This window comes from Mobula hypostoma, chromosome 30 (genome assembly GCF_963921235.1).
Source record: "Mobula hypostoma chromosome 30, sMobHyp1.1, whole genome shotgun sequence".
Classification (NCBI taxonomy): Eukaryota; Metazoa; Chordata; class Chondrichthyes; order Myliobatiformes; family Myliobatidae; genus Mobula; species Mobula hypostoma.
In genome coordinates this window covers 10,989,110-11,014,322 of record NC_086126.1, presented here as the reverse complement: position 1 = coordinate 11,014,322, position 25,213 = coordinate 10,989,110, and the positions used below count along the sequence as shown (strand labels likewise).

The 25,213-nt window shown below is 53.2% G+C and overlaps 1 protein-coding gene across 5 annotated transcripts in view; it reads right to left on the bottom strand.

The window, feature by feature from the left end:
- The window catches only part of ltbp3 (latent transforming growth factor beta binding protein 3), a 287,951-nt gene that overhangs the window by 70,468 nt on the left and 192,270 nt on the right, over window positions 1-25,213 (bottom strand). For 4 of the 5 annotated variants that reach the window (XM_063036411.1, XM_063036414.1, XM_063036415.1 and 1 more), the window contains 5 exons: window positions 21,055-21,177; window positions 13,436-13,597; window positions 11,747-11,938; window positions 10,341-10,357; window positions 342-411 (listed from right to left, as the gene is read on the bottom strand). In XM_063036411.1, coding sequence (XP_062892481.1) covers window positions 342-411; window positions 10,341-10,357; window positions 11,747-11,938; window positions 13,436-13,597; window positions 21,055-21,177 — 564 coding nt within the window. The remainder of the gene's footprint in view (window positions 1-341; window positions 412-10,340; window positions 10,358-11,746; window positions 11,939-13,435; window positions 13,598-21,054; window positions 21,178-25,213) is intronic. The other variant, XM_063036412.1, reaches the window with a different exon arrangement.

Genomic DNA, 25,213 nt, shown 5'->3' with positions numbered 1-25,213 from the left:
TCTAAGCTGCGTGGGGGGGCGCGCAGCTGCATAGTAGCTGCAATGCTCCCATGCACATAGCCTTTGTTGCCACGCAGCTGGACAAGGAAGTTTGCAGCCATTGAAAGATTTTCTTTGTTGTATTTCATGACACCCTTCAATTACAAAATAAAATCTGAAGTATGTGATTTTTCAGATATTCATAGTATGTATATTCCAAAAAACAATTGAGTTGCGTGCAAGCTGTATAAAAATTTCCTGCTTTCAGCAATGGTTGGTCCATGAAGCTGTCACAAAGTTAGAAGCAGCGTTGCCCAGGGGGACTTCAGGAAGGAAGGAAGCCCCTTTCTGTCAACACTTACCCGGAAATCTCGATCCGAACGGGATGAAACTCGATGAGAAGACTTTCTCCGTGAGGCTGAAGGTGGGCACCTGATTGACCACAGAAAAAGTGAGAATGATCAGGGGCTAACCAGCCAGGGGTCCATCGGTGGCTCAACCCAATACTCCCAAATGACCCCATCCCTTTCCATCACTCCCACCGTCCACCCTCCCAAATGGACCTCACTCATTCCCATTCACTCCCGTTGTCCTTGTCCACACTCCCAAATGACCCCACCCCCTCCCATTCATGCCCACCGTCCACCCTCCCAATGGGACCCCACCCCTTCCCATTCATTCCTACCGTCCACACTCCCAAATGACCCCACCCCTTCCCATTCACTCCCACTGTCCACACTCCCAAATGACCCCACCCCTTCCCATTCACTCCCACCGTCCACACTCCCAATGGGACCCCACCCCTTCCCATTCACTCCTACCGTCCACACTCCCAAATGACCCCACCCCTTCCCATTCACTCCCACCGTCCACACTCCCAAATGACCCCACCCCTTCCCATTCACTCCCACTGTCCACACTCCCAATGGGACCCCACCCCTTCCCATTCACTCCGCCCGTCCACACTCCCAATGGAATCGATTCACTCCCTTCCTATTCACTCCCACCGTCCACACTCCCAATGGGATCCATTCACCTCCTTCCCATTCACTCCCAACGGGAATCACCCCTTCCCATTCACTCCCAATGGGAATCACCCCTTCACATTCACTCCCAATGGGATCCCACCCCTTCCCGTTCACTCCCAGTCTGTACCACCCTGATGCACCAAATAACTTCATTTTTCCCCTTCTTCATGACAGCATTCTAAATGGTTTAAATGTCTTTACCTATGGGCAAAGTTTGGAATAATTTCAGAGGAATGTTACATAGAAACATAGAAATATAGAAAACCTATAGCACAATACAACCCCTTCAGCCCACAAAGCTGTGCCAAAAATGTACTTACTTTAGAAATTACCTAGGGTTCCCCATAACCCTCTATTTTTCTAAGCTCCATGTACCTATCCAGGAGTCCCTTACAAGACTCTATTGTATCAGCCTCCAACACTGTCGCCAGCAGCCCATTCCACGCACTCACCACTCTCTGCGTGGAAAACTTACCCCTGACATCTCCTCTGTACCTACTTCCAAGCACCTTAAAACTGTGCCCCCTCGTGCTAGCCATTTCAGCCCTGGGAAAAAGCCTCTGACTATCCACATGATCAATGCCTCTCATCCTCCGTCGCTCCAAGGAGAAAAAGGCCAAGTTCACTCAACCTATTCTGACAAGGCATGCTCCCCAATCCAGGCAACATCCTTGTAAATCTCCTCTGCACCCTTTCTATAGTTTCCACATCCTTCCTGTACTGAGGTGACCAGAACTGAGCACAGTACCCCAAGTGGGGTCTGACTAGGGTCCTATATAACTGTGACATTACCTCTTGGCTCTTGAACTCAATCCTAGGGTTGATGAAGGCCAGTGCACCATATGCCTTCTTAACCACAGAGTCAACCTGCACAGCAGCTTTGAGTGTCCTATGGACTCGGACCCCAAGATCCCTCTGTTCCTCCACACGGCCAAGAGTCTTACCATTATTACTATATTCTGCCATCATATTTGACCTACCAAAATGAACCACCTCACACCTATCTGGGTTGAACTCCATCTTCCACTTCTCAGCCCAGTTTTGCATCCTATCAATGTCCCACTGTAACCTCTGACAACCCTTCACAATATCCACAACACCCCCAACTTTTGTGTCATCAGCAAATTTACTAACTCATCCCTCCACCTCCTCATCCAGGTCATTTATAAAGATCACAAAGAGAAGGGGTCCCAGAACAGATCCCTGAGGCACACGACTGGTCATGCAGAATATGACCCGCCTACAACCACTCTTTGTCTTCTGTGGGCAAGCTAATTCTGGATCCACAAAGCAAGGTCCCCTTGGATCCCATTCCTCCTTACTTTCTCAATAAGCCTGGCATGGGGTACCTTATCAAATGCCTTGCTGAAATCCATATACACTACATCTACTGCTCTACCTTCATCAACGTGTTTAGTCACATCCTCAAAAAAATTCAATCAGGCTCGTAAGGCACGACCTGCCTTTGACAAAGTCATGCTGACTATCCCTAATCATAGTATGCTTCTCCAAAAGTTCATAAATCCTGCCTCTCAGGATCTTTTCCATCAACGTACCAACCACTGAAGAAAGACTCACTGGTCTATAATTTCCTGGGCTATCTCTACTCCCTTTCTTGAATAAGGGAACAACATCTGCAAACCCTCCAATCCTCCAGAACCTCTCCCATCCCCATTGATGATGCAAAGATCATCGCCAGAGGCTCAACAATCTCCTCCCTTGCCTCCCACAATAGCCTGGGGTCCATCTCGTCCAGTCCCGGAGACTTATCCAACTTGATGCTTTTCAAATGCTCCAGCACATCCTTGTTCTTAATATCTACATGCTCAAGCTTTTCAATCCACTGTAAGTCATCCACACAATTGCCAAGATCCTTTTCCGTTATGAATACTGAAGCAAAGTATTCATTAAGTACCTCAGCTATCTCCTCTGGTTCCATACACACTTTTTCACTGTCACACTTGATTGGTCCTATTCTCTCACATCTTATCCTCTTGCTCTTCACATACTTGTAGAATGCCTTGGTGTTTTCCTTAATCCTGCTTGCCAAGGCCTTCTCATGGCCCCTTCCGACTCTCCCAATTTCATTCTTAAGCTCCTTCCTGCGAGCTAGATCTGCATCATTACCTAGTTTTTTTTAACCTTTTGTAAGCTTTTATAAGCTGTTAGAGGATGATCTTGATTAGTCAGGGCATCGAAGGGAGAGGGCAGGAGAATGGGGTTGAGAGGGAAAATAAATCAGCCATGGTTGAATGTTGGAGCAGATGCAATGGGCTGAATGGCCTAATTCTGCTCCTGTGCCTCATTGTCTTACGTCTTGTTAGTGCTGGTGGTGGCCTACCTTGCCCAATTCACCCTGAGGTCCTGGAACCACAAGAGGTGTCAACCCTCCACCTCCAGCTCTCCTGGGAAACGAACGGGAAGATTTCCGACTATTCCCTCTCCATGGTGCTGAATGCTACTGTAAATCACATGGTGCCCTTCCTTGCCCCCAGTGAGTGGCCTGAGGCTTGGCAGTGGGTAAATTCATCGTGTCATTATAGGCATCGGACCTAAACCTAGACCTGCGACCCGTGATTATGCTGGAGACGCTTTCGTTTCCCGAGCTCTACCCCCTGTATCGATGCACCCCGAGATTCAAATCCCTATCTCGTTTTACGGACCTTCCAAAGAGCCACATTTAGTCCGTAGCGGTACAGCCTTCTCCGAAGCCGCTATCCTGATACTATCCTGCCTGCTCGTACCATGGTAAGGTACGGCAATTTCAACGCACAGAACGCAAGAGGCTTCAAGAAGCAGTGGGCACAGCCCGGTCCATCGTGGGCACACAGGGTCAGGGATTGGCCGATACTCGTCACGTCGAAACACACCGTGAAGTGCGCAGTTTTGCGTCAGCGATCAACGCAGTCCCGAGGTCGCGCCGGGGGGAGGCAGCCCGCAAGGGTCACCACGCTTCTGGCGCCAACACAGCGCACCAACAGCTCACTGACACCTAACCGTCCGTCCTTGGAACGTGGGAGGAAACCGAGCGTCCGGAGGAAACCCACGCGGTCACGGGGGAGGACGTAGAAAACTCCTCGCGGACCGCGGCAGGAAGTGGCGCTGAAAAGTGATGCGGTGACTACCGCACCGCCGCCGGGCCGTGGAGGTAAAGCTGCGAGAAGGCACCGCTCGTCTCCAAGGGTCGACGCCATCTGCGCCAGGGCTATCTTCTCGCTGCTACCGTCAGGCAGGAGGTCCCACACCACCAGGTTCAGGGAGAGATATTTCCCCACAAGCATCAGGTCTTGGACTGACCTCCACAACTCCAACTCTATCTGAGCAACAGAGAATAACAGACGGCATAATCGTGAACATGAAAGGACTCTGAAAATGGCGGCGCAACGCAGCTCGCAGCGGCCACTCCGGTGCGGGAGCGGAGGCTCCTGTAGCGCCTACCGGATGGGAGGAGAGTAAAAGGTCCATGGTTAGGGAGAGATGCATCCCTGATAATGCTTTCCGCCCTGCCCAGGCAGCGTTTATGGTAGATGTTCTCAATGGTGGGCAATTGGGTGCCGATAATCCGCTGGGCAGTTTTCACCACACGCTGGAGTGCTTTGTGGTCCGATACGGGACAATTGAGAACCTATAGCCTCCATTTTAAATATACCCAATGACTTGGCTTCCACAGTCCTCTGTGGCAACAAATTCCACAGATTCACCACCCTCTGGCTAAATAGATTCCTCTTTGTCTCCGTTCTAAAGGGACGATCCTCTACACTGAGGCTGTGCCGTCTGGTCCTAGACTTCCCCACTACAGGAAACATCCTCTCCACATCCACTCTATCTGTGCCCTCTGGTCCTAGACTCCCCCACTACAGGAAACATCCTCCGGACATCCAGTCTACCTTGCCCTTTCAACATTCAGGTACCTGGACAAGGACGCGGATTGGGAAGCCTTTGAGGGACATGGGTCAAAGATGGGGAAATGAGACTGGCTCGGATGGGCCAAGTGGCCAGCTTCCAGTCAAGCTGCAGATGCTGGAAATCCAAAGCAGAGCAGGTGAAACGCTGGAGGAAATCGGCAGGCCAGGAAAAAAAAAACGAGTTGACGTTTCGGACCGAGACCCTTCTTCAGGACTGAGAAGGAAGGGTGGGGGGAGATGCCAGAATAAAAAGGTGGGGGGGGGAGGGGAAAGAGGATAGCTGGACGGTGATAGGTGAAGCTGGGGGGTGGGGGAAGGTCAAGGGCTGGAGAGAGAGGGACCTGATAGGAGAGGAGAGTGGACCATGGAGAAAGGGAAGGTGAAGGGGACCCAGGGGGAAGTGATAGGCAGGTGAGAAGAAGTTGATGGTTAGAGTGGGGAATAGAGGAAGGTCGGGGGGGGGGATGGAATTTTGTTCACCGGAAGGAGAAATCGATATTTATACTATCTGGTTGGAGGCTACCCAGATGGAATATAACGTGTAGCTCATCCACCCTGAGGGCGGCCTCATCTTGGCACAAGACCGACGCGTCAGAACGGGAACGGGAACGGGAATCAGAATTTAAGTGTTCGGCTGCTGGGAAGTCCCCCGCTAGTGGCGGATGGAGCGCAGGTGCTCGACGAAGCAGATCCCGCCCCCCCCCCGATCTGCGACGGGGTCTCGCCAATGTAGAGGAGGCCGCACCGGGAGTGCCGGGCGCAATACGCGACCCGCCCCAGCAAGTTGGCAAGGTGAGGTGGCGCCCGACCCGGAAGGACTGTTTGGGGCCCTGAGCAGAGGTGAGGGAGGAGGGGTAGGGGCAGGCGTAGCACTTAAGGCTCCTTGCGGGGGTAAGTTCCGGGAGGGAGATCAGTGGGGGGGGGGACTACCTTATGGTTTATGACTCCATCTCTACCTTTAAGGCCGCTCCTTTGTCAGTGCTGCCGCCCCAACGGCTCCAGCGGCCCGGGGTTCCATCCCAATGTTGGGGGCTGTGCTGAGTCCGCGCACGTTATCCCTCTGATCACATTGGTCCCCACCCCGGGATGATCCGGTGTCCTGCCACGCCTCAAAGACGGGCAGGTTTGTCGTCGTAACATTGGCAAAAGAATCAAAGGGTTGATAGATGGTAGGGGTATGGAGGTCCCGGTGCAGGTCCATGGCAGTGGGCAGGTTAAATGGTTCCGCACGGACTAGATGGGCTGAAGGGCCTGGTTCTGTGCTGCACTCCTCTACGATACTGTGACAGAGAACAAGTCGCAGGCTGCTGGGGAAAGTAAGAGGCGCGGGCCAAATGTCTGCTGGGGATAGCATGCCTTCTTCCACGTCATGCTAAGTAAATAAGGGAGGGGAAACTCTGAGCAAAGTTTTCATCCTGTCCAAATATTTCCTGATGTAATCCGGTGTCTGGTGTTTTTTGATAGTGCTCCCGTGCTGTCTGCGGGTCTGCGAGCCCCGGGGGCCAGGGAATGGACATTGGAGGCCCAATGTCTGTGAGTCTGTGAGCCCGGGGCCAGGGATAGGGGGCCAGGGCCTGTGGCTGGAGGCCTGTGCGTGTGTGTGTGCGTGTCTCTCTCTTTTGTCTCTCTCTCTCTCACTCACTCTCTGTGTCGCTGCTGCTGTTAGTGGAACACCCTCCTGTGGATTGAAAATGGACACTAGTGGTTGCAGATCAGAAATCAGGGTAAGCTCTCTCCCATACAGGTACAGTTTGGAAAACGTTTTACACCCCAAACCAGACTCAGGGCCTCTCAGTCAATCTGGGTGTAACTTTTCACTGCAGTGGTCAGGGAACGTCATGCAAAGCGATGATGCATTCCCTTCCTTCGCTCATAACATGTGAGACGATTGCACCTATAATATAAGGCAAGCCTCACTGGAGAACGTGGATCATAATGTGTGAGTACAGTGTGTGACGTCACCATTTCCTTTGTCTTTTGGAAAGCCACCTTACACTGCTCTGTCCATTGCCATTTTACCCTGATCTTTACTAATAAGTTCAAGGGGTGGAGCATAGGTTTGGCAGGAGCCTGCTACAGTAGCTGACAAATCCTAAAAAAGCACCACAACAGTGACATGCCCTTTGGGCTTGGGGCATCCAGCTCTGCTTGAACTTGTTCAGCTCACTTGTGTAATCCTTGCGACTCAATGGTGTGACTACAGTAAGTGATGCTCGGCTTAAAGCATTCACACTTGTGTCGTGCTCGGAGCCCATGATCCTCTACTCATTTTTAATACTGCCTTGAGATTTTGGAGATGTTTCTTGCCATCTTCACTGATAACAATGATGTCATCCAGGTAACACTGAGTGTCTGGGATCCTTGCAGTACCTGGTCCATAGCTTTCTGCCAGAGTGCAGGTGCAGATGTTCCTCCAGAATTTAGCTTATTGTAGCAATAAAGCCCTTTGTGTGAGCTTGTGATGAGAAACACTTTGGTCTCTGCTTCCATCTCCATCTTCAGGTAGTCCTCAGCTAAGTCCACTTTGCTGAAGTGTTTTCTTCCAGAAAGGTTTGCAAAGATACCCTCTACCCTGGGCAGAGGGTGTTGATCTACTTTCACTACTGGGTTGATGGTGACCTTAAAATCACCACAGATCCTGGCAGACGCCTCCTTCGCGCTCACTTTCATTCCTGACTGCAACTCAATTGTATCTCTGGCTGCTGTTTCCATTGATACAGCGATTTCAACTGCTCTTTTCAATGTGAGTTGCACTTCAGTTAGGAGCCATTTTTGAATGCTTTCTTGTAAGATTCCGCAAACTAAACAATCTCTCAGTGCATCATTAAGCCCTTCACTGAATTTACAATGCTCAGAATATTTCTTCAATTCAGCCAAGTAAGCTGAAATGGACTCCCAGCTTTTGATTCCACTTATGAAACCTAAAGTATCCTGCAACCAACATTGACTTTGGTTCTAAATGTTCCTGCATAAATTTTACTGATATCAGCAAAGCTCATTTCGGCTGGTTTGGTTGCAGCAGTAAAGTTCTAAGCAAACTGTATGCCTTTCCACTCAATGCACTCATGACAGGAGAAACTTACTTTTTATTGGCTTTAAAATATGTTCAATTCACTCAGTATACAATACCCAGTTATCTCTTGTGCAATCAAACACATCTATCTTTCCAATACAGCCAACCATTTCTGAACTTGTGAACTTTGTCCATTTTCTGCTTTTTTTAATAAACTAGACCATCTCTCTTCTTTTCCGAAGAAACCACATACTGCACTTAAAAAAAATATTAACCATTTCTCTCCTCTTGAAAAGAAAGCATGCTGGGCTTTTTAAAAAAAAACTTGAACATCTTGCTCCTTTTCATCAGGTAGGTAGTCGACTCGGGTTTGTTTAAAACGTCCTTGTTGCTACTGTTATGCTTTATAGCCGCCAAAAAATAAAACTAGTTGAACATAAAACATGGAGCCGGAGACATATATATAGGCATCCGTTAGTCTCATGAGACCATGGATTTGTGCATTGGATGGTTTCTAGGTGCAGGCCTGGGCAAGATTGTATGGAAGACCGGCAGTTGCCCATGCTGCAAGTCTCCCCTCTCCATGCCACTGATGTTGTCCAAGGGAAGGGCAAGGACCCATACAGCTTGGCACCGGTATCGTCGCAGAGCAACGTGTGGTTAAGTGCCTTGCTCAAGGACACAACACGCTGCCTCAGCCAAGGCTGGAACTAGCGACCTTCAGATCACTAGACGAACGCTGCCTTAACCACTTGGCCACGCGCCAACAAAGCTGGGGATAACTTGTGCACATTTAGCCTTTTACCTGAGCGAGGTGTACACACATGACGCGTTGGCATGATGATGTGTGCCATTCACATACTTTTACAAAAGCACTATAGCTTTGGTGCCCAAGACTTTTACATATTGCACCATACCTCTGCCGCAAAAAAAAAAAATTGTGACATATACGAGCGATGATAAACCTGATTCTGCTTTGGGTCTCTATTACAGAATGGGAAGAGGGCAGGGAGACAGGAATCATGGCTGGGAAAAGAGGAAGGGTGAGGCGAAGGAGCGAGAAGCACCAGGGAGACAGTTTGTAATGATCTCTCCCCCAGCCCTGGCACTCCTTCTCTGCCACCTGTCTCATACCCCTCCCATGGCGCTCCACCCTTGCCATATCCAACATCCTTTGCTCCTGCCAGATTTCTTCTCCACACCATGTTGACAAGTACAGTACCGTGCAAATGTCTTAGACACCCTAGCTATGTATACGTGTGCCCATAACCCGTATTGAATTATGTAAACAAAGAATGCTTAATAAACAATTTATTTACAATATTACTGAAATATTAAATACACAACAGAAAGAGGAGAGGAGATAAGAGAGGCATAGAAACATAGAAAATAAGTGCGGGAGTAGGCCATTCGGCCCTTCGAGCCTGCACTGCCATTCAGTATGATCATGGCTGATCATCCAACTCAGAACCCTGTACCTGCCTTCCCTCCATACCCCCCGATCCCTTTAGCCACAAGGGCCATATCTAACTCCCTCCACGGTGAGGAGATGGAGGAAGAGAGGAACAGAGAACGAGGAGGGAGAGAGAAGAAGTGAGAGTGGAAAGCAGAGAGCAGGGAAGGACGAAAGAGTGAGCGAAGGGGAGTTGAAAGAGAAGGCGAGAGGGAAAGAGGAAGGGAAGGGGAGGGAGGGAATGAGAAAAGAAGGGAGAGAAGGAAACAGGAAGAGAGGGAAAAAGAGAGATGCGGGGAGAGAGGGAAAGAGCAAGACAGGAGAGAGAGGAAGAAAGAAAGATAGAGGAGAAATGAGAGTGAGAAGCAGAGAAAGAGATTGAGGGAGGGAAGGGAAGAGATGGGGAAGGAGAGAAAGAGAGAACGTGAAAGCACATGATAAAATGGCGGCACAGACTCGATGGGCCGAATGGCCGACTTCTGCTCCTGTGTCTTACGGAAAGTGTGAAACAGACAGAAAGAGGGAGGAAGAGAGGGAGAGTGGATGAGGAAGAAGGAAGGGGAGAGAGGGAATGAGAGAAAGGAAAGATGGAGCAACACAGACAAAATGCTGGAAGAACTTAGCAGATCAGGCAGCACCTATGGACGGAAACAGTCAATGTTTTGAGCCAAGAGCTTTCATCAAGACTGGGAAGGAAGGGGTAAGAAACCAGAAGAGAAAAGGAGGAGAGAGAAAAAGGAAATGAGAACAAAAACAAAATCTATTTCGATTAACTAGAAACAAGGCCGATGGAAAATAAACCAATAACATTTCCATAAAATCAGTGGTTAAAGGGTGATTATCACTGAATGGTTCTTTGTCAGCTTGGGAGCTACTGATTAGCAAAACCCTTAGGGAAAAAAAATACAGTTTAGCACAAGGAACGTTAAACATGTTACAACGTAATGAAATCTTCCACTTACCAAAGTGATAGTGGTTGCTGTGTGGAGAGAAGAAAGGGATAAGGTTATTGAAAGTGTGGCAGAGGGGCGAGGTTAGTACAAGCAAGGAATTCATTACAGCAGAATAAAATGGTTGCTACACATCAGAGATGACATTTCTACAGCCTAGAGAAATTCTACAAGTAGGAAATAGTTACTAGGGGCTAGGTGTTGGCTCTGGTACATTCCTGCCCGTGTTACGTGGAAGCAGCTGGCAAATTATCACAGACACAGATCCCTGTCCCATCGACACGTACGTGCGTGTGTGTGTGTGTGTACGTGAGGACGATAAGAGAATGAGTGTGACTATGTATCTATAAAAGAGTGCAAATGAACATGAATGAATGAGCGTGTGAGGAATTCTCACCCTGTTGGTTTAAGACGGCGCTACTCAAATTGGACGACAACTTAATGGTAGTTCAAGAAGCAAGAAATTATCCATAACACTTCTTCTATATGATGAAATGAGACGGAGGCAATGGGCCTCCCCCAGCTGCTCTGGGTCTATAGACTTAATTTGGTTCGGAGTGTTGTTGCGTGCTTTTGTTGTTTGCATGATTTGGTTTTTTTTTCTCTCTTTACACATTGGGTGTTGGTACTTTTTTTAAAAATTGGGTTCTTTTGGGTTTTTTTTTGGTTTGTGACTTCCTGTAAGCAGATGAATCTCAAGGTTATGTAATTTATACATACTTTGATAATAAATGTACTTTGAATCCTTTGACTATAGCATATATGCGTGTGAATGAGTGTGCAAATGTGTATTTGAGTGAAAGACTGTGAGTGTGAATGCATGGACGTGTGAGTGGGTGTCAGCATGTGCACAGGCGTGCGAGTCGCTGTAATTGTGAGTGAGTGTGTGGGTGTGTGCAGATGAGTGCACGTAATTAAGTCTGCGTGAATGTCAGTGGGTGTGCGAGCGTGCGTTTAATTGTGCGCGTGTGTATCAACAGGCACATTTTGCGGTGTGGTGGCGTAGCGGTCAGCACGACGCTCCACTGTACCGGCAACCCGGGTTCAGTTCCTGGGAGTTTGCACGTTCTCTCCCCGTGACTGCCTGGGTTTCCTCCCAGAGTCCAAAGACGTGCCGGTGGGGGCCAGTTAGCGAGTTCAGGGCCCGATGTGTGTGGTGTTAGTAGGTTAACTGGTGTCGCTAGGCCGGAAGGGCCTGTAACCATGATGACATCATCATGATGTGCCGGGTTATGTGACATCATCATGTGGTGCCATGTTGGACAACGCGGGCGATCCGATACGTCTCTGTAAGTAAATGTACGATTTGAGTGTGCACCTGAACGCTTACGCGGGTCCGGAAATGAGTCGGTGCGGAGGAGGATGTGGCTGGGAGAAACCCCCTCCGTCCCACTAGTCCCCCACTAACTGTTACCAACCTTCCAGGACGTCCTTGTCAATCTCCTGGTGCGGGATGCCGGTGGGACCCGTGATTGGCACCTGGACGATGCGGGCCTTGCCGTCAGGGCCTATCCGCACCGTGATGCTTTTGCCGGGCGGGATGCTGATCTTCTGGTGGGAGCTGGAGAACTGGTAGCCCATGCCCGCCGGGCACGTCTCGTGGAACTCTGCTGCGACAGGCAAGAGTTAATGGGGCGCTCGGCGAGAGTGGGGCGGGAGGAGATGGTCGGGGTCATGTGGGCCCAGGGCGCCTAAGCAAGGCTGATCTAACAAAAAAAAATCCTCAGCCTCTGGACCAGGAGAACAGGGCAGTCACTGAGGGAGGTGAGGATGAAAATTGAAGAGAGATGAATGGAAGTGCTGAGGTCAGTGGCGTCAGTGTGGGGACTGACACAGGGCTGCGGGGAGAGAGTGGGACAGTGGGATTAGTTTGGGGACTGACACAGGGCCGTGGGGAGAGAGTGAGACAGTGGGATTAGTTTGGGGACTGACACAGGGCTGTGGGGAGAGAGTGGGACAGTGGGATTAGTGTGGGACTGACACAGGGTTATGGGGAGAGAGTGGGACAGTGGGATTAGTTTGGGGACTGACACAGGGCTGTGGGGAGAGAGTGGGACAGTGGGATTAGTGTGGGACTGACACAGGGTTATGGGGAGAGAGTGGGACAGTGGGATTAGTTTGGGGACTGACACAGGGCTGTGGGGAGAGAGTGGGACAGTGGGATTAGTTTGGGGACTGACACAGGGCTGTGTGGAGAGAGTGGGACAGTGGGATTAGTGTGCGGAGAGAGTGGGACAGTGGGATTAGTTTGGGGACTGACACAGGGCTGTGGGGAGAGAGTGGGACAGTGGGATTAGTGTGGGGAGAGAGTGGGACAGTTGGATTAGTTTGGGGACTGACACAGGGCTGTGGGGAGAGAGTGGGACAGTGGGATTAGTGTGGGGAGAGAGTGGGACAGTGGGATTAGTTTGGGGACTGACACGGGGCTGTGGGGAGAGAGTGGGGACAGTGGGATTATTTTGGGGACTGACACGGGGCTGTGGGGAGAGAGTGGGACAGTGGGATTAGTTTGGGGACTGACACGGGGCTGTGGGGAGAGAGTGGGGACAGTGGGATTATTTTGAGGACTGACACGGGGCTGTGGGGAGAGAGTGGGGACAGTGGGATTATTTTGAGGACTGACACAGGGCTGTGGGGAGAGAGTGGGACAGTGGGATTAGTGTGGGGAGAGAGTGGGACAGTGGGATTAGTTTGGGGACTGACATGGGGCTGTGGGGAGAGAGTGGGACAGTGGGATTAGTTTGGGGAGAGAGCAGGACAGTGGGATTAGTTTGTGATTCATCTCCCACATTCCAAACACGTATGGGTTAGGAGGTTAGTTGGACACCTGAGTTTAATGGGCGGTGTGGGTCTAAATTGGCTGGAAGGCCTGTTGCTGGGTTACATCTTGAAATAAATCACATACGTGATGTGTAGGTTAATTCTGCAGTGTCGATTCCTGTGGGTGTGAAGATGAATTGAGAGTGGAGTCAATGAAGACACGGGGCTGAGAGTCCGTCCTGTACTGGGATGGGAATGTGATTCTTTGCCAGGACAAAGGGCACGAGAAGCCAGGCGAAAGATGTATGAGGGCAGGGGGAGCTGAGCCCCTGGCGTCAGTCACCTACCGGTGCCAGAGATGGGGCAGGGGTCGCAGTTGGAGCCCCAGGCTTTGCCCACAGAACAGCAGCAGATCTGCTTTGTCAGTTCCCCACCCAGGGGATAAGCGCAGCGCTTCTCCGAGTCTACCAGCAGGTAGCACGGGCCCTTCTCCCCGGAAAGCTCTGTGACTGCATGGGGAAGAGAAAGAGGAGGCCTTCGTCAGAGAGGAAAACTCTGACATATGACACACCCCTCACTGTGACACCAACACACCCACACCCCTCACTGTAACACCAACACACCCACACCCCTCACTGTAACACACCTCACACCCCACACCCCTCACTGTGACACCGATACACCCACACCCCTCACTGTAACACACCTCACACCCCACACCCCTCACTGTGACACCAACACACCCACACCCCTCACTGTGACACCGATACATCCCACACTCCTCACTGTAACACACCTCACACCCCACACCCCTCACTGACACACCCACACCCCTCACTGTGACACCGATACATCCCACACTCTTCACTGACACACCCACACCCCTCACTGTGACACTGAGACACCCCTCACTGTGACACCAACACACCCACACCCCTCACTGTGACACCAACACACCCACACCCCTCACTGTGACACTGAGACACCCCTCACTGTGACACCGATACACCCACACCCCTCACTGTAACACACCTCACACCCCACACCCCTCACTGTGACACCAACACACCCACACCCCTCACTGTGACACCAACACACCCCACACCCCTCACTGTGACACTGAGACACCCCACACCACTCACTGTGACACCAACACACCCACACCCCTCACTGTGACACTGACACACCCCACACCACTCACTGTGACACCAACACACCCCACACCCTCACTGTAACACTGAGACACCCCTCACTGTGACACCAACACACCCCACACCCCTCACTGCGACACTGAGACACCCCTCACTGTGACACTGAGACACCCCTCACTGTGACACCAACACACCCCACACCCCTCACTGCGACACCAACACACCCCACACCCCTCACTGTGACACCGATACACCCCACACCCCTCACTGTGACACACCTCACACCCACACCCCTCACTGTGACACCGATACACCCCACACCCCTCACCGTGACACCAACACACCCCACACCCCTCACTGTAACACACCTCACACCCCACACCCCTCACTGTAACACCGACACACCCCACACCCCTCACTGACACATCCTACACCCCTCACCGACACACCCTACACCCCTCACTGACACACCCTACACCCCTCACTGTGACACCGATACACCCCACACCCCTCACTGTAACACCGATACACCCCACACCCCTCACTGTGACACCAACACACCCACATCCCTCACTGTGACACCAACACACCCCACACCCTCACTGTAACACACCTCACACCCCACACCCCTCACTGACACACCCCACACCCCTCACCGTGACACCAACACACCCACACCCCTCACTGTGACACTGATACACCCCACACCCCTCACTGTAACACACCTCACACCTCACACCCCTCACTGACACACCCCACACCCCTCACCGTGACACCAACACACCCACACCCCTCACCGTGACACCAACACACCCCACACCCCTCACTGTGACACCAACACACCCACACCCCTCACTGTGACACTGAGACACCCCTCACTGTGACACCGATACACCCACACCCCTCACTGTAACACACCTCACACCCCACACCCCTCACTGTGACACCAACACACCCACACCCCTCACTGTGACACCAACACACCCCACACCCCTCACTGTGACACTGAGACACCCCACACCACTCACTGTGACACCAACACACCCACACCCCACACTGTGACACAGACACACCCCACACCACTCACTGTGACACCAACACACCCCACACCCTCACTGTAACACTGAGACACCCCTCACTGTGACACCAACACACCCCACACCCCTCACTGTGACACCGATACACCCCACACCCCTCACTGTGACACACCTCACACCCACACCCCTCACTGTGACACCGATACACCCCACACCCCTCACCGTGACACCAACACACCCCACACCCCTCACTGTAACACACCTCACACCCCACACCCCTCACTGTAACACCGACACACCCCACACCCCTCACTGACACATCCTACACCCCTCACCGACACACCCTACACCCCTCACTGACACACCCTACACCCCTCACTGTGACACCGATACACCCCACACCCCTCACTGTAACACCGATACACCCCACACCCCTCACTGTGACACCAACACACCCACAACCCTCACTGTGACACCAACACACCCCACACCCTCACTGTAACACACCTCACACCCCACACCCCTCACTGACACACCCCACACCCCTCACCGTGACACCAACACACCCACACCCCTCACTGTGACACTGATACACCCCACACCCCTCACTGTAACACACCTCACACCTCACACCCCTCACTGACACACCCCACACCCCTCACCGTGACACCAACACACCCACACCCCTCACCGTGACACCAACACACCCCACACCCCTCACTGTGACACCAACACACCCACACCCCTCACTGTGACACTGAGACACCCCTCACTGTGACACCAATACACCCACACCCCTCACTGTAACACACCTCACACCCCACACCCCTCACTGTGACACCAACACACCCACACCCCTCACTGTGACACCAACACACCCCACACCCCTCACTGTGACACTGAGACACCCCACACCACTCACTGTGACACCAACACACCCACACCCCTCACTGTGACACTGACACACCCCACACCACTCACTGTGACACCAACACACCCCACACCCTCACTGTAACACTGAGACACCCCTCACTGTGACACCAACACACCCCACACCCCTCACTGCGACACTGAGACACCCCTCACTGTGACACTGAGACACCCCTCACTGTGACACCAACACACCCCACACCCCTCACTGCGACACCAACACACCCCACACCCCTCACTGTGACACCGATACACCCCACACCCCTCACTGTGACACACCTCACACCCACACCCCTCACTGTGACACCGATACACCCCACACCCCTCACCGTGACACCAACACACCCCACACCCCTCACTGTAACACACCTCACACCCCACACCCCTCACTGTAACACCGACACACCCCACACCCCTCACTGACACATCCTACACCCCTCACCGACACACCCTACACCCCTCACTGACACACCCTACACCCCTCACTGTGACACCGATACACCCCACACCCCTCACTGTAACACCGATACACCCCACACCCCTCACTGTGACACCAACACACCCACATCCCTCACTGTGACACCAACACACCCCACACCCACACAGTAACACACCTCACACCCCACACCCCTCACTGACACACCCCCCACACCCCTCACCGTGACACCAACACACCCACACCCCTCACTGTGACACTGATACACCCCACACCCCTCACTGTAACACACCTCACACCTCACACCCCTCACTGACACACCCCACACCCCTCACCGTGACACCAACACACCCACACCCCTCACCGTGACACCAACACACCCCACACCCCTCACTGTGACACCGATACATCCCACACTCCTCACTGTGACACCAACACACCCCACACCCCTCACTGTAACACACCTCACACCCCACACCCCTCAATGACACATCCTACACCCCTCACCGACACACCCTACACCCCTCACTGAAACACACCTCAGACCCCACACCCCTCACTGACACACCCCACACCCCTCACTGTAACACACCTCAGACCCCACACCCCTCACCGACACACCCTACACCCCTCACTGAAACACACCTCAGACCCCACACCCCTCACTGACACACCCCACACCCCTCACTGTGACACACCTCACACCCCTCACTGACACACCCTACACCCCTCACCGTGACACCAACACACCCCACACCCCTCACTGTGACACCAACACACCCCACACCCCTCACTGTAACACACCTCACACCCCACACCCCTCACTGTGACACCAACACACCCACACCCCTCACTGTAACACACCTCACACCCCACACCCCTCACTGTGACACCAACACACCCACACCCCTCACTGTGATACTGAGACACCCCACACCACTCACTGTGACACCAACACACCCACACCCCTCACTGTGACACCAACACACCCACACCCCTCACTGTGACACTGAGACACCCCTCACTGCGACACCAACACACCCCACACCCCTCACTGTGACACCGATACACCCCACACCCCTCACCGTGACACCAACACACCCCACACCCCTCACTGTGACACCGATACACCCCACACCCCTCACTGTGACACCGATACACCCCACACCCCTCACTGACACACCCTACACCCCTCACTGTGACACCAACACACCCCACACCCCTCACTGTAACACACCTCACACCCCACACCCCTCACTGTGACACCGACACACCCCACACCCTCACTGTGACACCGATACACCCCACACCCCTCACTGTAACACCTCACACCCCACACCCCTCACTGTAACACCGACACACCCCACACCCCTCACTGACACATCCTACACCCCTCACCGACACACCCTACACCCCTCACTGACACACCCTACACCCCTCACTGTGACACCAACACACCCACACCCCTCACTGTGACACCAACACACCCCACACCCTCACTGTAACACACCTCACACCCCACACCCCTCACTGACACACCCCACACCCCTCACCATGACACCAACACACCCACACCCCTCACTGTGACACCAACACACCCCACACCCTCACTGTAACACACCTCACACCCCACACCCCTCACTGACACACCCCACACCCCTCACCGTGACACCAACACACCCACACCCCTCACTGTGACACTGATACACCCCACACCCCTCACTGTAACACACCTCACACCTCACACCCCTCACTGACACACCCCACACCCCTCACCGTGACACCAACACACCCCACACCCCTCACTGTGACACCAACACACCCACACCCCTCACCGTGACACCAACACACCCCACACCCCTCACTGTGACACCGATACATCCCACACTCCTCACTGTGACACCAACACACCCCACACCCCTCACTGTAACACACCTCACACCCCACACCCCTCAATGACACATCCTACACCCCTCACCGACACACCCTACACCCCTCACTGAAACACACCTCAGACCCCACACCCCTCACTGACACACCCCACACCCCTCACTGTAACACACCTCACACCCCACACCCCTCACCGACACACCCTACACCCCTCACTGAAACACACCTCAGACCCCACACCCCTCACTGACACACCCCACACCCCTCACTGTGACACACCTCACACCCCTCACTGACACACCCTACACCCCTCACCGTGACACCAACACACCCCACACCCCTCACTGTGACACCGATACACCCCACACCCCTCACCGTGACACCAACACACCCCACACCCCTCACTGTGACACACCTCACACCCCTCACTGACACACCCTACACCCCTCACCGTGACACCAACACACCCCACACCCCTCACTGTGACACCAACACACCCCACACCCCTCACTGTAACACACCTCACACCCCTCACCCCTCAATGACACATCCTACACCCCTCACCGACACACCCTACACCCCTCACTGAAACACACCTCAGACCCCACACCCCTCACTGACACACCCCACACCCCTCACTGTAACACACCTCACACCCCACACCCCTCACTGTGACACCAACACACCCCACACCCCTCACTGTGACACCAACACACCCCACACCCCTCACTGTAACACACCTCACACCCCACACCCCTCACTGTGACACTAACACACCTCACACCCCTCACTGTGACACCAACACACCCCACACCCCTCACTGTAACACACCTCAGACCCCACACCCCTCACTGACACACCCCACACCCCTCACTGTAACACACCTCACACCCCACACCCCTCACTGTGACACTAACACACCTCACACCCCTCACTGTGACACCAACACACCCCACACCCCTCACTGTAACACACCTCACACCCCACACCCCTCACTGTGACACCAACACACCCCACACCCCTCACTGTGACACTGACACACCCCACACCACTCACTGTGACACTAACACACCCCACACCCCTCACTGTAACACCAACACACCCCACACCCCTCAATGACACATCCTACACCCCTCACCGACACACCCTACACCCCTAACTGAAACACACCTCAGACCCCACACCCCTCACTGACACACCCCACACCCCTCACTGTAACACACCTCACACCCCACACCCCTCACTGTGACACTAACACACCTCACACCCCTCACTGTGACACCAACACACCCCACACCCCTCACTGTGACACACCTCACACCCCACACCCCTCACTGACACACCCCACACCTCTCACTGACACATCCCACACCCCTCACCGTGACATCGATACATCCCACACCCCTCACTGTGACACCAACACACCCCACACCCCTCACTGTAACACACCTCACACCCCACACCCCTCACTGTGACACTAACACACCCCACACCCCTCACTGACACACCCCACACCTCTCACTGACACATCCCACACCCCTCACCGTGACATCGATACATCCCACACCCCTCACTGTGACACACCTCACACCCCACACCCCTCACCCCTCACCGTGACACCGACACACCCCACACCCCTCACTGTGACACCAACACACCCCACACCCCTCACTGACACACCCTACACCCCTCACCGTGACACCTCACACCCCACATCCCTCACTGACACACCCCACACCCCTCACTGTAACACACCTCACACCCCACACCCCTCACCCCTCACCGTGACACCGACACACCCCACACCCCTCACTGTGACACTGATACATCCCCTCACCCCTCACTGTAACACACCTCACACCCCTCACTGTGACACCGACACACCCCACACCCCTCACTGTGACACCGATACATCCCATACCCCTCACTGTGATACTGACACACCCCACACCCCTCACTGTGACACCCTACACCCCTCACTGACACACCCTACACCCCTCACTGTAACACATCTCACACCCCTCACTGACACACCCTACACCCCTCACCGTGACACCGATACACCCCTCACTGTGACACTGACACACCCCACACCCCTCACTGTGACACCGACACACCCCACACCCCTCACTGTGAGAGTGACACAACCCACACCCCTCTCTCTGACACGGACACACTCCACACCCCTCACTGTGAGAGTGAGACACCCCACACCCCTCACTGTGAGAGTGACACACCCCACACCCCTCACTGTGACACCGACACACCCCACACCCCTCACTGTGACACCGACACACCCCACACCCCTGACTATAACATGTTCACTCATTTTAAACCTCTCTAAAGTTCAGATTCTGCCAGACAACCCAGCAGGGTTGCGGTCAAAACCCGGCCTGCTTTCTCCCCTTCCGCCATCATGCTGTCGATCTCACCGGGAGACGCTCCGGAACCTCCTCACCTCCCTGTGCGGTGGGACGTCGAGCCCCCCCCCCCACCCCGCCCCCGGGCCCCTCACCACTCACCCACACAGTGTGTTCGCGACGGCCCCATCACGTAGCCGGGCTTGCAGGCACAGCGGAAACTGCCGTAGGTATTGAGACAGACTGCGTTCTGGCAGACTCCCTGCATCAGGCACTCGTTGATATCTGGAACGCAGCAAGGCAAGAGGACACAGAGACGGAGAGAGAGAGAGAGAGAGAGAGAGAGAGAGAGAGAGAGAGAGAGGAGAGACAGAGGGATGGGGAAAGAGGGAGACAGAGACGGGGACAGTTCGGAAGAGTAAGAGTCAGCACAGTGAGTGAAGGAAAACAAGGGCGAAGGGAGGCAGGGTGAGAGAGAGGGAAAGAGACAGAAAGAGAGAAGACAAGAAAGAGAAGGTGAAGAATGAGACAGGGCAGTGAGAAAGAGAGGGGATGAGAGAGGCAGACAGAGAGAGAGAGAGAAGAAAGATGAGAAAGAGAGGGACAGACAGGGGGAGGGAAAGAGACAGAAGAAATTAGTGAGACAGTGAGGGTGAGACAGATAGAGAAGGAAGGCAGAGACACAGACACAGAGAGATTTAGAGAGAGAAGGACACAAGAAATGAGTGAGACAGTGAGGGGAGACAGATAGAGAGAGACAGAGTTTTAGAGAGAGAAAGAGAAGAAATGAGTGAGGAAGTGAGGGTGAGGCAGTGAGGAGGAGTGAGGGAGAGAAAAGGGTATAGATTGATAAAGTGAAGGAGAAAGATATTAGAGAGATACAGAGAGAGGGGACGGGAGAGAGAAAGACAGAGAGAGACAGAGAGACGGGGCAGGGAGAGTTAGCGAGAGAGAGGGACAGAAGAAATGAATGAGAGAGAACGAAGGTGAGGAGGAGAGACAGGTGAGGGAGAGACGGGAGTATGAAGGAGAGAGATATTGATAGATGGAGCAGGTGAGAGTGTCAGGGTGGAATAGAGAGAGTGAGAGAGAGAACGGAAAGACAGAGAGACAGGAAATGTCAGAAAGCAGGGAGAGGCAGAGGGGGTGAGAAGGAGACAGTGAGAGGGAGAGAGGAAAAGAAATGATAGTGGTGTACAAGAGACAAAGATGAATTTGGTGAGCCAGTTCTTAAAAGACGACATTTCCATCTTTGATCTTTTCGAGCCCCGCGGGCAGGGAGCGAATCCCCCAGCACTGCCAGCACAGGGTGCGGGGTGGGGGAGTGCCGGACTGCTGGCCAGGCTGTGCTCGGGGGCATCAGGCCGCCGGCGAGGAGGTGCGGAGGGAGCGCCCCGCTGTCGGGTGGGCCGGGTTGGCGCACCCTGACTCTGTTGGAAAAAAGTGCGCGGGAGGAGGGGCGTCGTGTTTGAATTGCAATGGCGAGGGGGAGACGTACGAGGAGAACATCACCCTCTCGAAGCAGCGGTACTGCACGGGTCCGTACCAAAGAGAGAGAGAGAGATAAAGACAAGAAACAGAGAGAAAAGAAAGTGAGAGACAGAGAAAGAGAGAGAGGAGGGAATGAGAAACAGAGAGGGAGAGAGACAAAGATAAAGGGAGAGAGAGAGGGAGAGAGAAAGAGAGGGAGAGAGAGAAAGGGGAGAGAAAGAGGGGGAGTGAGAGAGAAAAGGGGAGTGAGAAAGGGGGGAGTGAGAAAGGGGCGAATGAGAAAGGGGAGAGAGAGAAAGGGAGTGGGAGAGAAAGGGGGGCAGAGAGAGAAAGAGGGTAGAGGGAAAGAGGGGGATAGAGGGGGAGAATAGAAAGGGGAGAGAGAAGGGGGAGAGAGAAGGGGGGAGAGAGGGGAGAGAAAGAGGGGGAGAGAGAGAAAGAGGGGGGGAGAGAGAAAGGGAGAGTGAGAAAGGGGGAGAATGAGAAAGAGGGGGAGAGTGAGAAAGAGGGGGGAGAATGAGAAAGGGGGGACAGTGAGAAAGAGGGGGAGAGTGAGAAAGAGGGGACAGTGAGAAAGAGGGGGGAGAATAAGAAAGAGGGGGAGAATGAGAAAGGGGGAGAGTGAGAAAGAGGGGGAGAGTGAGAAAGAGGGGGAGAATGAGAAAGAGGGGGAGAGTGAGAAAGAGGGGGACAGTGAGAAAGAGGGGGGACAGTGAGAAAGAGGGGGGACAGTGAGAAAGAGGGGGAGAATGAGAAAGGGGGAGAGTGAGAAAGGGGGGAGATAGGAAAGAGAGGGAGATGATTAAGAGTGGGAGATGAGAAAGAGAGGGACTGATCTATCAGAGGAAGATTTGCCACACTCTCGGTACTGGGGAGTAACCACACCACCGGCAGCTGCTCAGATAGACGTTAAGCTCTCTCTAGTGGAGGCTTTATAATGCATTGGCACTGGTCAGACCAGATATGGAATATTGTGGGCCCTTTATCTGGGAAAGGGTGTGCTGGCATTGGAGAGGGTCCAGAGGAGGTTCGTGAGAATGATCCCAGGAATGAAAGGGTTAATGCAACAGAACAGTTTGATAACTCTGGGCCTGTACTCGCTGGAGTTTAGAAGAATGGGGAGGGGGAGTGGGGGAGTGAATCTCATTGAAATCTATTGGGCATTGAATGGCCTAGATAGAGTGGATGTGGAGAGGATGTTTCCTGTCGTGGGGGAGTCTTGGACCAGAGGACACAGATAGAGTGGATGTGGAGAGGATGTTTCCTATGGTGAGGGAGTCTTGGACCAGAGAACACAGATAGAGTGGATGTGGAGAGGATGTTTCCTATAGTGGGGGAATCTCGGACCAGTGGGCACAGATAGAGTGGATATGGAGAGGATGTTTCCTGTAGTGGGGGAGTCTAGGACCAGAGGGCACAGGTAGAGTGGATGTGGAGAGGATGTTTCCTATAGTGGGGGAGTCTAGGACCAGAGGACACAGATAGAGTGGATGTGGAGAGGATGTTTCCTATAGTGGGGAGTCTAGGACCAGAGGGCACAGGTAGAGTGGATGTGGAGAGGATGTTTCCTATGGTGGGGGAGTCTTGCACCAGAGGACACAGATAGAGTGGATGTGGAGAGGATGTTTCCTGTAGTGGGGGAGTCTAGGACCAGAGGACACAGATAGAGTGGATGTGGAGAGGATGTTTCCTGTAGTGGGGGAGTCTAGGACCAGAGGACACAGATAGAGTGGATGTGGAGAGGATGTTTCCTGTAGTGGGGGAGTCTAGGACCAGAGGACACAGATAGAGTGGATGTGGAGAGGATGTTTCCTATAGTGGGGGAGTCTAGGACCAGAGGGCACAGGTAGAGTGGATGTGGAGAGGATGTTTCCTATGGTGGGGGAGTCTTGGACCAGAGGACACAGATAGAGTGGATGTGGAGAGGATGTTTCCTGTAGTGGGGGAGTCTAGGACCAGAGGGCACAGGTAGAGTGGATGTGGAGAGGATGTTTCCTGTAGTGGGGGAGTCTAGGACCAGAGGACACAGATAGAGTGGATGTGGAGAGGATGTTTCCTGTAGTGGGGGAGTCTAGGACCAGAGGACACAGATAGAGTGGATGTGGAGAGGATGTTTCCTATAGTGGGAGAGTCTAGGACCAGAGGGCACAGCTTCAGAATACAAGTACTGAGATGAGGAGGAATTTCTTTAGCCAGAGGGTGGTGAATCTGTGGAATTCGTTGCCACAGACGGCTGTGGAGGCCAAGTCGTTGGGTATATTTAAATTGGGAGGTTGATAGGTTCCTGATTAATCAGGGTATCAAAGGTGACAGGGAGAAGGTAAGAGAGTGGGGTTGAGAGGGATAATAAATCAGCCATGGTGGAATGGTGTAGCAGATTCGATGGGCAACTTCTTCCAGCATTTTGTCTGTGTTGCTCAAGATTTGCAGCAACTGCAGAATCTCTTGTGTTTTTTTTCCCCTCTGGGAATCTTTTGGGTTTCTGTCCCGTGAACTACTGTGGACGCACATGCACTGAGGGCTTGCATTGACTGAGCAACTGAGGCAGACGTGGCTCAGGCGAGAAAGCAAGATCTTGATCATGATCGTGTCAAACGGTACAGCAGTCTCAAGGGGCTGAATGGCCTGGCCATGTTAGAACCCGTAGTACTCTGCCTGCCCACAAGCAAGAGATGCTGGAAACCCAGAGCAACACACACACACGATGCCGGAGGAACTCAGCAGGCCAGGCAGCATTTGCGGAAAAGGGCAAAGTTGACGTTCCGGGCCGAGACCCTTCATCAGGGCCGAAAGGTCAACTGTTGACTCTTTCCCACGGATGCTGCCCGGC